This window comes from Vicia villosa, unplaced genomic scaffold, assembly GCF_029867415.1.
Source record: "Vicia villosa cultivar HV-30 ecotype Madison, WI unplaced genomic scaffold, Vvil1.0 ctg.002162F_1_1, whole genome shotgun sequence".
Classification (NCBI taxonomy): Eukaryota; Viridiplantae; Streptophyta; class Magnoliopsida; order Fabales; family Fabaceae; genus Vicia; species Vicia villosa.
In genome coordinates, this window is record NW_026705857.1 from 126118 (window position 1) to 141739 (window position 15622).

At 34.6% G+C, this 15622-nt stretch overlaps 1 protein-coding gene across 1 annotated transcript; it reads right to left on the reverse strand.

Moving 5' to 3' along the window:
• Window positions 1-796: 796 nt before the first annotated feature.
• LOC131638077 (uncharacterized) lies at window positions 797-1204 on the reverse strand. Its single transcript, XM_058908631.1, has one exon. It carries the CDS (start codon window positions 1202-1204, stop codon window positions 797-799), a length of 408 nt encoding a protein of 135 aa, XP_058764614.1.
• Window positions 1205-15622: the final 14418 nt, after the last annotated feature.

The following is a 15622-nucleotide window of genomic DNA, read 5'->3' on the forward strand; positions in this document are numbered from 1 at the left end:
AACATACCCCTCAAAAAACCCCAGTCAACCGGTTATAAGCTTTACTAATATCAATCTTCAGAGCCAACTGAGCATTATTCTCCGAAGTCCTTCGCTTAAGCGCATGGATAACTTCAAACGCAATCATGGCATTGTCTAGAATGAATCTCCCTTCCACAAAAGCTGAATATTCCTCCCCAATACACTTAGCCAAACACTTCAGACGATTAACAAGAAGTTTTGAAACAACTTTATAAACCACATTACACAAGGAGATTGGTCGTAGATCCTGCATAATAGTTGGATTGTCACACTTAGGAATAAGACAAATATTAGTGTCATTAAGCTTATTAAGAAACAAACCTCTATCCAATCATAACTTAGCTTCGTTAGAAATATCATCACCGTAAATATCCCAGAAGTTCTAATAAAAATTTTGATTAAACCCATCTGGCCCCGGAGACTTATCAGGGTGCATTTGACTTAATGCTTGGTAAACCTCTTCTTTCAAAATAGGCGCTGACAGAACATCATTGTCACTAGCTAAAATAACAGGATGAATCAAATTCAAGACTGGCTCGTACACCCCTGTCCGAGCTTCAAATAACGAATCAAAATACCGTCTCGCAACACCATATAAGCCCTCATGGTCTCTAATCTCTTCTCCCGCGTCTTCAGTAGGCATTTGGAGCCGCTGAAAGTTACGCCGAACTGTTGCAGACCTATGAAAATTTTTTGTAGTAAGATCACCTTCACGCAACCAATGCGTTTTCGCCCTCAACCTCCAGTATGTATTTTCCCGAATAAAAACATTGTTTTAAGCATTATGAGCCTCCATAAATTTCACGACAGACACCGGGTCATTACCCCCACGGAACCATTCCAAGATACCATGAAGCCGGTCTTTCTCCTCCCTATTTTTCTTAATACACAGTTTGTTCCACCGGTCAAGATCAGCAGCACACTCTGCGAGTTTCACGACCACAATATGATGGTGTTCAGCGACCCAACTGTCTTGCACAACATCCTTCACACCCTCTCCCTTCACACACCAATTTTCAAACCTAAAGGTTATTCTCGTTCGACGCCCTTGACACGGATCACAATTGAGTAAAATAGGATTATGATCCGAATGAGATGCAATAAGATTGAACAACTTTGCGGACGAAAATAATTGCAGCCACGACGAAGTGGCAAGGGATCTATCCGATCGTTCCTCAATCATGTGCGACGTGCCACGACGAAGTGGCAAGGGATCTATCCAATCGTTCCTCAATCATGTGCGACGTGCCACGACTCTTCGTCCACGTGAAAGGATGTCCCTCCAGGGGGGATATCAGTAAGATCACAATCTCCCACAACCTTTTGAAAACTAGTACAAAACCAATTGGGATGAGGGTGCAAGCCTTGTTTATCATTCTGAGACAGCAAGTCATTGTAATCACCCACGATACACCACGGAAGATTCGACATCCCATGTAACTCCCGAATCATATTCCACGTCTGCCTTCGCTTATTATGTTCCGGGAAACCGTAATAGCAAGTAAGCATCCACTCCCCCTCACTTTATCATTCACAAGGAGATTAATAAAGTTCCTATTAAAATTTAACACAATGCACCTCATATTATTATTCCACAGCATCATGGGGTGAAACCTGGCCATTGGATGAACTTCCTTATGTAATTCTTCTGCTTCTCCTGAATTCACCTACCTTCACCTCTTCTTTTCTGATTGCACACCATCATGGGGTGAAACCTAGCCATTGGAAGATAGGCTAAGTTTAGAGCTTGGGTTGTAAGGCAGGTTTAGAGGGATAATGGGCTTAACAGCAAGGCCACGGTTACTACTGGTTTTATGGAGCTTAGCAATATGGCTTCTGGTTTGGGTTAATTTGTTCTTAGTTTTCACATGTTTTGGGTTGAAGGGGGTGAAAAGCACATTTGAATATGTTTGGATATTGGTTGACGGGCCTTGTTGAGATAAGATAGGGGCGGTAGGTTGGATGGAGTGGCATCAAAGTTATTAGGCAGAAGGAGATTTTGGGCAAGAACGAGGTTTTTTCGGTTTGGATGTTGGGCAAATTTGGCTCTTTTAATCATATTATAATTCATCATTCATTGTTTCACATTCCCCATTCTCTTTTTCTATGTCTAGAATTACATTCCATTGTTAATTCTATTTACATTTATTGTAAAATTTTATATACACAAAAAAGTATTTAATTTCATTGTTAACTCAAATTTTAACGTATTTTTTAATTTTAAATTATACATATTATTTTCATTACTCTGAAGATTAAAACAACTCCAAATTTTTTAGAAATGTCATCTCATATTTTATGTGTCGTAAATCGTAATTGAATTTCTACCAAATCGTAAAAATATCTAAAAATTTGACAATATACATAAAAAAGAATGATAAAGTTTAAGACAAATTAAAAATAATATGAAATAATAGTGTTCAAGCATATTTTTAAATTTAATAATCTTATTTTGCACATAAAAACTAAATGCATATAATATTTTACAAAGTATAATGTCACGTTATTTTATATCAACATATTTCAAATAAAGTTTTATATTTTTCATAATAATTTTAAGGGTTAATACCACTTTACTCCCCTGCCATATAGGCGTGTTTTGCTTTACCCCCCTCTAAAAAAAAACTTATTGGACAAAACTTGCCAAATAAAGATTCCATCAAATTTGACCCTGATCAATTTTTTTTGGCCAAAATTCTTAGAATCTTGCCTACGTGGCATTTTTGGTAGTGCTGACTGTACAACACATAAGCCATGTGGCACAGTTAGCACTGCCACGTGGAAATTATTTTTTTAAAACTTTTTAATTTTTTTTTTAATTCTTTTTTAAATTTTTTTTAAAAAAAAAATTTACGATACCTGCGGATTTATCTACGGATTTAAAAATACCTAGGTATTTACCGTTAAAAATACCTGCGAATTTGACAATACCTGCGGGTTTATCTACGAATTTAAAAATACCTGCAGATTTACCTACGGATTTGACGATACCTGCGGATTTACCTACGGATTTACTTGCGGATTTACCTACGGATTTAAAATTACCTGCGGATTTACCTTTAAAAATTCCTGCGAATTTGACAATACCTGCGGATTTACCTACGGATTTGACAATACCTGCGAATTTACCTATGGATTTAAAAATACCTGCGAATTTACCTACGGATTTGAAAATACCTGCGGATTTACCTACGGATTTGACAATACCTGCGAATTTATATATAATAAAAATAAATTTTAAAACTAATCAAAAAAACAATAAAAAAAATTTGGAAAAAATAATTAAAAAAATTTGGAAAAAATTAAAAAAAAAATAAAAAAAAAATTTGGAAAAAAATAATTAAAAAAATTGAAAAAAAAACAAAATTCCACGTGGAAATTAAAAATAAATAAAAAATAAAAAATGCCATATGCGCATGCCACGTATGCAGATTCTCTTGGAATTTTGATCCAGGGTTAAGTTTTTTGGAATCTTTATTTGATAAGGTCTGTCCAATAAGTTTTTTTTAGAGGGGGGTAAAGCAAAACACGCCTATATGGCAGAGGGATAAAGTGGTATTAACCCTAATTTTAATTATTTTATTTACTCAAAAAAATTGAAAGAAAATCCGCGCGATGCGGGCCAAAATCTAGTTATTATAAAATATAGTATGCTTAAAACTTCAATTTTTAGATACGTTATTAGTTAGATACCCTTAGGTCCGAATTAGTAAATATAATTATTGTAATTTAATATTATAATCAATTGTAGTAGTATAAATTCAATATAATTAAATACATATAAATATATATTAATGTCAAGTAGAATAAATGGTTGGAACTTACAATTACACAATTGTTAAATAATGGAGAATTTGAGTATGGGAGAAGGAGAAAGTGAGAGAGAAGAGAGTTAGAGAGATATATAATTAAAGGCGATAAATTGTGGTTTTATTCATTCTACATTACACACATGTCTATGAGATAATTATACAAGTGATTCAGATTCAAAATCATCAAGTCAAAAGTCCGAAAAACAAAAAAAATCGGGGCTATAACGATTAATACAAATATGTAATCGATTATCGTTGTTATAAAATAGAAAATAACTATCAGTTGAAATCGATTACTACGTTTGCGTAACTAGTTACACCTACCTCAAAAGCACTTTTTTGCACCTTATTTAACCCCTTTTTATGTCTATAACCGGTTACACAAATTTGAGCTACCAAAAACTAATAACATACCACCTTATTTCAAGTTCTCCAACATTAACTTTACTTCACTAACAAGCTCTTACAAGTAGTGAAACATCTTCTCAATGTTCTTGCTCTTCCCATGTGCAATTGGGTTCTTAGCTAGATTAATAGCTAAATTATTTTCAACCAAGAGCATAACAGCTGAACCCTCACCGCTGGCCAGCTACTTCAATAGATTCAATAGCCACACAACTTGGCACACACATAAAGAAGCAGTAATATACTCGGCCTCACAAGAAGAGAGTGCAACTACTGGTTCCTTCTTCGAACATCATGAGATTGGTAAAACGAAGTAAATTGCATTTTCTGCTTGTATCTACCGCAGGAAAGATAATTATACAGCCAATAGATCCTTTTACGTATCTTAGGATCCTCTTGACTGCTGCCAAGTGAGACACCTTTGGTCTCTCCATAAATCTACTCGCAATACCAACACTAATCGCCAAATTTAGTCGCATATTGCACAAGTAATGTAAGGATCCAATCAATCTTCTATATTAGTTGGATCTACGTTTTTCTCCTCTTTAATTCTTTGACAGTTGCAAGTTTGGTTCAGTTGGTGTAATGGCACCATTGCGATCCTCATTTTCACATATCTTATATATCTCAAGAGCCTGTCTCCTTTAATGCATAAGCATACCCCTTTTGGACTTGTGGAACTTTATGCGCAGGAAGTATGTCACGATACCAAGGTCGCTCATCTTGAATTCTTTCATAAGATCACTCTTGAACTTAGAAATACTCTTCTTGTTGTTGTCCGTGAACAATAAATCGTCTAAGTATAGACAAAGAATGTTTATCCCTTCATTTGTATTCCTTTTCTCATAAACTCCATGTTCGGACACACATTTCTTGAAGCCAACCTCAATTAGAAAACAACTTATCTTTTTGTTCCAAGATCTTGGAGCTTGTTTCAATCTGTATAACACTTTTCTCAACTTGTAGAACCTTCCTTCTTGGATTTTCACAACACAACCAATGGGCAGTTCTACATACCTTTCTTCTTCAAATAAACCGTTCAAAAACGCAGATTTCACATCCATTTGATAGATAAACCAATTGTTATTATTCGCAATACCAAGGACTATTCTTATGGTTTCAATTCTAGCAACCAGTGCAAATACCTCATCAAAGTTTATAACTTATCTTTGCAAAAATCCCTTTGCAAGTAATCAAGCCTTATGCTTGATTATTTCACCTTTGGGATTTTTCTTCACCTTATAGACTCATCTTACACCAATCAGCTTCTTCCTTTCGGTAGATCAAACAACTCCCAACTATTATTTTTCTCAATTGATTACAACTCCTCTTGTATAGCACAAATCCCCTTTGGATCACTAAAAGCCTATTCCATCTTAATAGACTCGGATTCGGCCATAAGTGCAAAATGGACAAAATCATCATCATCATTGATTTCCTTGTCACGGAATATAGCACAATCTTAGAGTCTTTAAGGCAAACATCTTTTCTTAGTTGGTCTTCTTTCATTTTCATCAGTTTGGACTTCGACGCACAGCGCTTCTGCAGTTTATGTTTCTCCAGAATTTGAAATTTCGAACCTGTAATCGCTTAAAGGTTGTTGGTAACCACTTACACCATGCTGGTAACCGGTTATATCCTACTTGTAACCACTTACAGCCTGCTATAAAGGCTTCAATTAATCGAACACAGTATCCTGATTGATAATGATCCTTTTTTGTTTGCAGCATCAAATAACTTGTAACCTCAAGTAGGGTGATACCATAAGAGTATCATGATCTCCCTTTTGTCATCCAAATTCTTTCTAAGTTGGACCGAAACATGTTGATAAGCCATGGTACTAAAAATTCTCAAATGGTTAGGATTAAGTTTGAATCCAGACTATGTCTCTTTCAGTGTTATATTCTCAAGCTTCATTGTAGGAAACATATTCAACAAATAAGCAGTTGTGGATACTGCTTCTACCCACAACTTTTTCTTAAAGTTCTTCCCTTTTGACATGCTTCTCACCATGTTCATAATTGATCGGTTCTTCCTCTTGGCAAGACCATTTTTCCATGGTGTATAGGGTGGCACTACCTCATACATTACCCCTCTTCATCACAAAACTTATCAAAGTCATTTGAGACATATTTGCCTCCACCATCTGTTTTGAGAACTTTGAGCATGTGACCGTTTTTTTACTCAAACATGGACTTGAACTTCTTAAACACTTAAAATACCTCATCGTTTCTCTTGATTAGGTATGTCCATATCTTTCTACTATAATCATCGATAAATGTGAAAAAGTATATATTGCTACCAAACGAATGTACTTGCATCGACCCACCTATATCGAAATACACCACCTCAAGGTGATGCTTGTTTCTACAACCTACATACTTGTTAAATTCACCCTTGTTTTGCTTTACTTTCTATAGCCTACATTCTAATTTTTTGCAATGCATTAAGATCTCAAATATTGAGATGCCTAAGACGGTAGTTAAACAACCACTCTTCCCAATTTGCCGTTGTATCAAGACACCTATGCTACATAACCTTCAACTCAATCTTGAAAGTTCTATTGGAAGTCATAAGAGCTTTAAGGACCAAAAGTCTATTTGCATCCATAACACACAATGTCTTATCTTCCATTTGAATCTTGTAACCCTTCTCAAGCGATTAGCCAATACTTAGAAGGTTACATTTGATTCCTATAATGTACAATACATCTTTGATCAATAAATGTCCATCATCCCTCTTCATGATCAAAACATCATCGATCCCATTGGCCGGTAAAGTGGTGTCATCCGTGAATTTCACTTTATTCTTCATGGCTTGATTGATTTTGACAAACAAATCCTTCCTCTCTGTCATATCCGTAGAACAAACAGAATCCAAGTATCATTCCTCGCTGGACTAGACTCCTTCTCTCACATACACCATAATGCTTTCTTTTGCATACGTTTCTGCAACATTCCAGGAACTGTAATTGTTGTTTCCCTGCAACCTACTGTTACATTCAACTCTCGTGATAATGACCAAGAGTGTATTCTCTTCATCAACCTCTTGTTTGCAACCTTGGCTTCATCTCCCTGAGACTCCTTTTTGTTCTCGTTGTAATATCTTGCAAAATGATAGAAATTTTTACAATTTTAGTAGTGTCCCTTACTCATGTTAATCTTTCCTCTTCCACCTCTAAAGTTGTCTTGACCACCATTTTTGTTGCAGATGCTCTCATCCTTTTGACAAGTCGAATTATTCAAATTTTGAGACTCTTTTCCACAAAAATTATGAAAATTCCCTTTACTCTTCATGGAGCATTTTCCTTTCGACTTCTTGTTCTTCTTATTGAGTCGAGCTTCCAAAGTGATATATGTTTTTTCCTTGTTGTTATTTCTCTCCTCTATCATTTGCTCATGAGACTCAAGATATCTTTGAAGTTCATTTTTGCTCAATGTCGCAAGATCCTTCGACTTTTCAATCGCACTACAATATTGTCAAATCTTTTCGTCCAAGAACGCAAGATCTTCGACACAACATTCTTATTAGAAACAATTTCTCCATGTGCCTTGATTTGGTTCACCAATCGTGTAATTTTTGTCAAAGTAATCGATGATCATCTCCTTTACTTCTATTTGAATCAATTCAAGTTGACGCTTGTGACTTTGTAATCTCACCATCTTTGCCCTATCTGCCCATGCATATGCCTTTTCCAATATTTTCCACACCTTGATTCGAAATCGCCAACTTTCTCAAAGTTGTCACCATCCACACATTGATGAATAAAGAACAACGATATGTAATCCTTCTTATTTTCTTTCTTGTTTGTGTTGCTCGCTGTGCATATGTGGCACCTTTAACAAAGGGAGTCACCCCATTCTTGATCACTTCAAGAACATCTTTGTTGTCAAACAACACCTTCATTTGCTTGCACCATTTGTCGTAATTTTTCACATCAAGGGTTGGTAGGTTTGTAGGGAATATATCATTGGAAATAAAATTTATGTTACGCACTATGTGTTTATGAATTAAACCCAAGCTCTTGATGCCAAATGTTAGAACTTGCCATCACACAATTGTTAAACAATTGAGGGTTTAAGTATGTGGAGAGAGAGATTTGAGAGTGAGAAGTTATGATTTCTTTCATTCTATATTACACACATTCCTATGATGTACTTATACAAGTGATTGAGATACAAAAGCATAAAGTCAAACTAAAAAAAGTCAAATATTTGGGGATGTAACCGTTACAGCGGTTACAAAACTAGAAAATAACTATAATTACAAAACTAGAAAATAACTATAAATTATAGCGGCTATACCAACCTCAAAAGCACTTTTGTACATCTTATTTAACCTTTTTTTATGACTATAACCTATTACACCCCATATTAAACGGTTACACAAATTTGAATTACCAAAACTCAAAACACAAATGTATCATGGGAACAATGTAATTTAAATATTAATTATACAAACTTCAATGTTTTGAAATAATTAAAACATCTAAATTAGAAACTATTGCTTACATATCATAAAGATATCAAGCATCTTCAACAACTCCATGAGTAACGATGAGGACAATCCATGATCCTGTTAAAAAATAGTTGTAGTTAAAGAAATAGAATTAGGCTTAAATGCAGTTTTGACTTCCAAGTTTCTCAATTGCTTGATTTTGGTCTCTCATATTTCAATTGTTTGATTTTGGTCCCCCAAATTTTCTAATTGTTTAATTTTGACCCTCCAAATTTCAATTGCTTGATGTTGGCCCCTCAAGTTTATTCCCTTTTGCATTTGTTAGTCCCCTAATGACGTGGGGACTAAATTTCTATTTTGTTGTTTTTTCTCTGCATTTAAGCCATAAAATTATAACAATAAATAATGAATTAAAAGTTGGAAAGAAAAGTTGTTGCTAATTAATTTGAAATGACAGTTGAAGAAGAAGAAATTATTGAATACACAAATGAAAGAGATATTATTACCTATTAAATATTTTGAATATGTTTTTTTAATACAAACGTATGTTGTTGTTTCCAAACTTAGTTTTTGTTTGTCAAGAATAAATATTGAGTTTTTCTTTATTCACCTCCATGTTTTCTTGGTCACTCTGTGAAAAACTCAAAATATCCCTAACTTCGTAAATGTATTTTCAAAATTTTTTTTTTTAAAATTTGTCTTATTTCGGAAATGCACTTCCGAAAACACGAAAAAATGTGTTTTCGAAGATGCATTTCCGAAAACACCTTTTTGGGAGGGGGTGTCTTCGGAGATGCATATCCGAAATATTCCAAGACCAAATTATCAAAAAATTATAATTCATTTTTAATTATGAAAAATAATTTTTTTTATCATAATTCATTATGAAAAATAATTTTTTTGTCATTATTATTTTTATTATTATCATTAGTCTTATTTGGTCTCTTTCAATATTATTATCAACATTAGAAACATGAATTGAAATTATTCATAACTACATTTTAATAATTGGAATTATTTTAAATTTTTTGTAATTGAAATTATTTTAATTTTTTTAATTAAAATTATTTTAAAATTTAAAATATGAATCAGAATAGAAATATATAATAATTATTATTCATAACTCATAAATTATATCAAAATATATAATTATTATTATTCATTACTCATAAATTATATCAAATTTATGATATGTGAATTAATTAATATCCCAAAATTTTTAAATTTTGTGATTTTTTATTTTTTTTTCTTTTTTACGGAGATGCATCTCCGAATTAATTAAAATCTCAATTTTTGGGATTTTTTCGGAAGTGCACTTCCGAAGTCTGTAAAAATTTAGAAAAAAAATACATTGGAGATACATCTCCGAAGCAGGGGCATTTTGGAGTTTTCGCTGGAGGTGACCCCATAGAGAAGTGTATAAAGAAATTTCCTAAATATTTTCAACCCTTCATTTGTCTTCACTCTAGAAAATTCAACAATGAGTTGATAGCGACTAAAAACCTCTTTTAACAAATATAATTCAACATGCTTTTAGAAATTAGTGTCAACATGCTTTTATATCAATTTGTTTTTGACAGTTTTTATTTCCTAGCACTAGAAAACAATTGATGTTTTACAAAAAAAAACTTTGAAGATTTATGAATAGCAATGGTATATCTCTTAGATCTATGAATATAATTTTTAAGAAGATTGATTTTGCCATCTAAAAAGAAATAACGGCACCTCAACCTATTATTGATTTGTCTTTTATTTTTGTATAAACTTTATTTTTACATATTAAAAGGTTTAGTTTTTGTAAAAAAAAATTACACCTTATCTTTAAAGTGGAAAATGTCAGATTAAAAATGAAAAAAAAGTTAATATTCTCAACTTCAACTACCACTATTTTTACAGATATGATTCATTGATATCAAAATCTAACACCTCACACTGGACCACGTACTTATGTTTTTGGCAAAATACTCTTTTTGGTCCCTTATGTTAACCTCGGTATTCACTTTGGTCCCTTAACTTCAAAAAGTGTCATATTGGTCCCTTAACTCTTCAAAAGATGTCATTTTAGTCCTTTTTGTCATATTAGCGACTGATTTAGCGATGGATTTTTGAGTTTTTCCGTTGCTAATGTGACAAAAAGGACTAAAATGACACCTTTTGAAGAGTTAATGGACCAATATGACACTTTTTGAAGTTAAAGGACCAAAATGAACCCCGAAATTAACATAAGGGACCAAAAAGAGTATTTTGCCTACATTTTTTTTACATTAGTTCTCTCTTAGGATCATGTTAACATTTACTCTCATGAGAGGTATAATATACGGTGTCGCGTCTACTTTGTTGATTTTTAACGTCAATATAATATACGATGTCGCATCCACTTCGTTTATTTTTAACGTCAATATAATAACTCTCTTTTTACTTTATTATAATTTTATTTTAAATTTGACATTTTCAAGTTCAACCACCATTAATTTTTGGATTAAATATACAAAATCTCCATGTAATATAGGCGAAATTCGTTTTTTCTCCTGTAATTTTTATTCCAAATACTCCCTTAAAATATAAAAATACTATATCTTTTGTTCCCTAAGTGTAAAGTTTATCCCCTTATAATATTTTTTTATTTTTTTATTGATTTTTGACCTTGATTTTCCCTAAACTTTTACAGTTAATCCCTTTCCATCCAACCTACCTTGGTTATAACATTCACATCATTGAATTTAATTTCATGTCAGTGTAGTTCATGTTTAGTGTAATTTTATAGATTTTTCCCTAAACTAAGAGAGAATACACAAAGAGGATGAGAAATGAACCAAAAATCTCCTGGTTTATCATTTTTGATCGACGATCAATCCACCTCGGATAATCTGTATGCAAGCTTCATAGTTGTTTTCTAAGCTAATCTAACTAAAAAACGAGGATTGATGGAATTGAGAGTAAATACCCCAAAACTATCACCTAGAAAATATGAATGAATTTATTTATACAAAACTAAAAATTGCAGACTGCGCTAAGCGCGACCACCGCGCTAAGCGGGCCATCTCTTATTTTTACCAAACCGCTTGAGTGCGCTAAGCAAGCTCAAAACCGCACTAAGCGTGCTCAACACTGCCAGAACCTTCTCTCTAGCTCCCAGGTCGCGCTAAGCGGGCTAGACCGTGCTAAGAGGGCTAGACCGCGCTAAAAGGGCTCCGTAGTACACTCATTGATTTCAATTGATGCATCATAAAAACAGTTGCAATACAATGCATAAATTTAAATACACAAACAACATACAACTTAAAATTTTTAAACCAAACTTATACTAACCTTAATCACATCGCGGGTACACTATTCTACATTTACTTAGTCAACTTATCTCGCTCCTCCTCAGTTAACCTCTCTTGCACCTCCTATAACAACCTCTCCCGCACCTCATGCAACAACCTCTACAACTCCTCGAGATGTACCCTCTCACATTCCTCTTGACTTATTCTCTCTTGTGCCTCATGCGTCTAATTCTCTCGCTCCATTTATAAAACTTCTTGTACTTTTTCACCTACCTTTAGATTAATTATCTCTTCAATTTCTTTCTTACGAATTACTTCGTTACTTTTTTGTAGTGAAACAAAAAATAACCTCAAGCCGACGCCTCTTCCAATACTACATACTCACCCACCATGCTCCTCTATTCCAACCGCTTTTACCAATATTTTATGATGTTCTTGTGGAACAAAGGTACCATATTTTGGATTTCTCAATCAGTAAATGCTACAACACATATAAAAGTTCACCTTTACCAAATTGAATCAACTTAAATAAGTAATGATGGAAAAAATTATCTAGTTACAATATTTTCAGCAACTTCGTGTGTAGCATCTGATGTGAATTAGCCTCTTAGTTTTTGATGTGCCCTCTTCTATTTCTCATCGCATGATAGTGGAGATGGGTTGTGATCAAGATTTCTAGAAGGATCTCCCAGCTCTAATTCTCTTTGTTTTATTTTTTCTTTAATAATTATACGTTCTAGTTTATAATATCTTTTATGAGACAATTTATGTGGATAAAAATTTATTGGTCTATTCTCCTTCCCTTTCTGGATTTTAGCCGATAATTCGGGAGTATTGCGAGACTTGACAAGCTTCTCCCACATACCCTTTTCAATAAATGGATACATCATATATGGAGGCTCTAATTCAACCTTTGGATTGTTAATATAATCACCTATGAGATGTTTCTTAAAAGCCCCTCTAACACTCAGCAGTATATGAAATCCATTTCTTTTTCAGATTATCATTGTATGGAACAATAACCACTTCATGCGTTTACATAATAGAGTTGATATTAGTATTAAACAAAAAATAAAAAATGTGGCCTTATATACTTGTAAAACAAATCATAAAGTTTAAAATAAATACCATAATATCGGTCCATATTTAATCTTTCAAATGAGAAAATTTCTTTAGCCACCTCCCTATGGGGGTCACCCCAGTGAAAATCCCAAAATACCCCTGCTTCGGAAATGAACTTCCGAAGCGCTTTTTTTTTTTAAAAAAATTTCCACAATTCGGAAGTGCATCTCCGAAAACACCTCATGGGGGGTGTCTTCAGAGATGAACTTCCGAAAACACCTCATGGGGGGTGAATTCGGAAATGAACTTCCGAATTATGCAGAAGAGAGTGTTTTTTTTTTCTTAAACAGTCTCGCATTTTAATTAAACGTAAACGCCAAATAAAATAAGCAACAGATAAACTGAAAATACTAATATGATAAATCCAATGAAAATAATACATACAAACCGAAAATAATAATAATACTGTGCGAAAGATACAATCCGAAATCAAAAAATAAATAAACCCGACCACTACTGGATGTGCCTAACCCTCTCACCCTGGGCCCTCCTCTGCCGCCTGTACCCCGCCGCACGGCCCGCATCAGTGACGATCATCTCCATCACGGCGACTGCATCTGGACCGCCCTGATGAACGACACCTCGATCCAACGCGTCCCGCCCAAGCATCTCTATCCGCTGGCAGATCGGCATGAGATCAATGGCGTGGCCATCCTCGGCCTGCTGGTTCTCCAGGATCTCCTCGTGTGTTGGCCTAGGAGCGTCAGGAACATCGGGTCTCAGCAGAGGATGGGACACCCGGTAGAACCATGTGATGTACCCCTCCTCACTGTGCCAGTTCTGTGTGACCCGAGTGAGACGGTACTCCTGCGGTACCACATGCTGCTGCCACTCCGCCCATATGGCAGTGAGCTGCACTCGGGTCACTCTGTCGAGAGCAGCCTCAAAGGGTGACCTGGGTATCCGCTGCACGAATCCAAACTGACGCATCACTACAACGCGCAGGGCTTTTAAAAGCGCTTTTTTTGGCCTTTAACAGCGCTTTAAAGCGCTGCCAAAGCCAGCGCTGGCGTAGCCTACAAAAGCGCTTCTAAAAGCGCTCTGGTAGGCCCCCCTTTAAGAGCGCTTTTTCCAGAAAAAGCGCTCTCGTAGGCCCCCATTTAAGAGCGCTTTTTCCAGAAAAGCGCTCTTATAGCCCCCCCTGTGAGAGTTAAAAAAAAAAGCAACATACGAAAGCGCTTTTGGAAAAGCGCTCTTATAGGGTGGCCTTTAAGAGCGCTTTTTTAGGAAAAAGCGCTCTTAAAGCCCACCCTATAAGAGCGCTTTTCCAGAAGCGCTTTCGTATGTTGCGTTTTTTTTTTTAATTCTTTTTTATTAATCTTTGGCAGCGCTTTTACTAAGAAGCGCTTTAGTAGGTTTGTGAGGTTTTTTAATGTGCAGCCTGTAATTTAATCCTCCCAGTCGACCTGTAATATTTTCGACCTGTAATATTTTCGACCTGTAATTTATTTTCGACCTGTAATTTATTTTCGACGATATTATTTCAGCCATCAGTAAGACAATATATATACCAAAATAATATCCAAAATTATATATATACATCATATATTACAACATCAATAATGTTATATAAAATTGTAAGTAAATCGACACAAATCCTACATGAAAAAGTGCTTAATATAAAAATGACTCAAATCCTCTTTTATTTCTTCCAACTTAAGTTTCGGGTATGTAGCGGCACGGAATTCGTCAAGGTACTACAAAACAAAAAAAAATATGAATGATACATTTAGTTAAATGTAATAAGTTATATGAAATTATCTTAAGTTATAAATTCATACCGTAAGCGGAATCTCTAATTGATTTGCCTGAAGGATTTCTTTTATATACCTCAATACAAAGTATCCGCAATCGTAACTGTTTCGCTGTTGCGGACACTACATAGAAAAACAAATAAGATTCTATAGTTGTGCATTGTTTTATCAAGTAGCATAAATATATTATAAGCAACATTGTGAAAAATAATTTACCTGCACTTGGATCCAAGTAATGTTGCTAGATTTAGTTCGGGATACCTGTGCGTCCCGTTGACTTCGGAACACTTGTATTGATCTAATTAACAAATATATAAAAGCATATGTTTAGATCAATCCCACAAATAAGTAAATATATATATAAATATACACGAGTATATATTTAGAACGATCCCACTTACAAATCAACGATGTCCTTCATGGCCTGATAATTGGTCCATTCACCATTTACCGAATTCAGATAATACACGACTTCCCTTATAGGGTTGATAGCAAGCAGCAACCAGTGTGCTCTATAAATAAAAACAATAGGTTATATGAAAATTTGGCTATACACAAAAGAAACAGAAATTAGATGAACAAAGAATGAGAAACTAACCCTACTGGTCGGGTATTATACGCCCAAAGATGCAGACATTCTGTGTTGCCGGTGGACATGAATCTATCGACTAATCGCTGTCTAACTGATTCCCGTTCCGAAGCAATTGCCATTCCGCTGCAGTGGGCGGAAGACACGAAACGGAATCTGTTAGACAACGGAGTCCCGCGCAACACTCTGTCA

Excerpts from the sequence above, each read along its gene's own strand:
- LOC131638077 (XM_058908631.1), bottom strand. The coding sequence starts at position 1,204 with ATGATTGAGGAACGATCGGATAGATCCCTTGCCACTTCGTCGTGGCTG.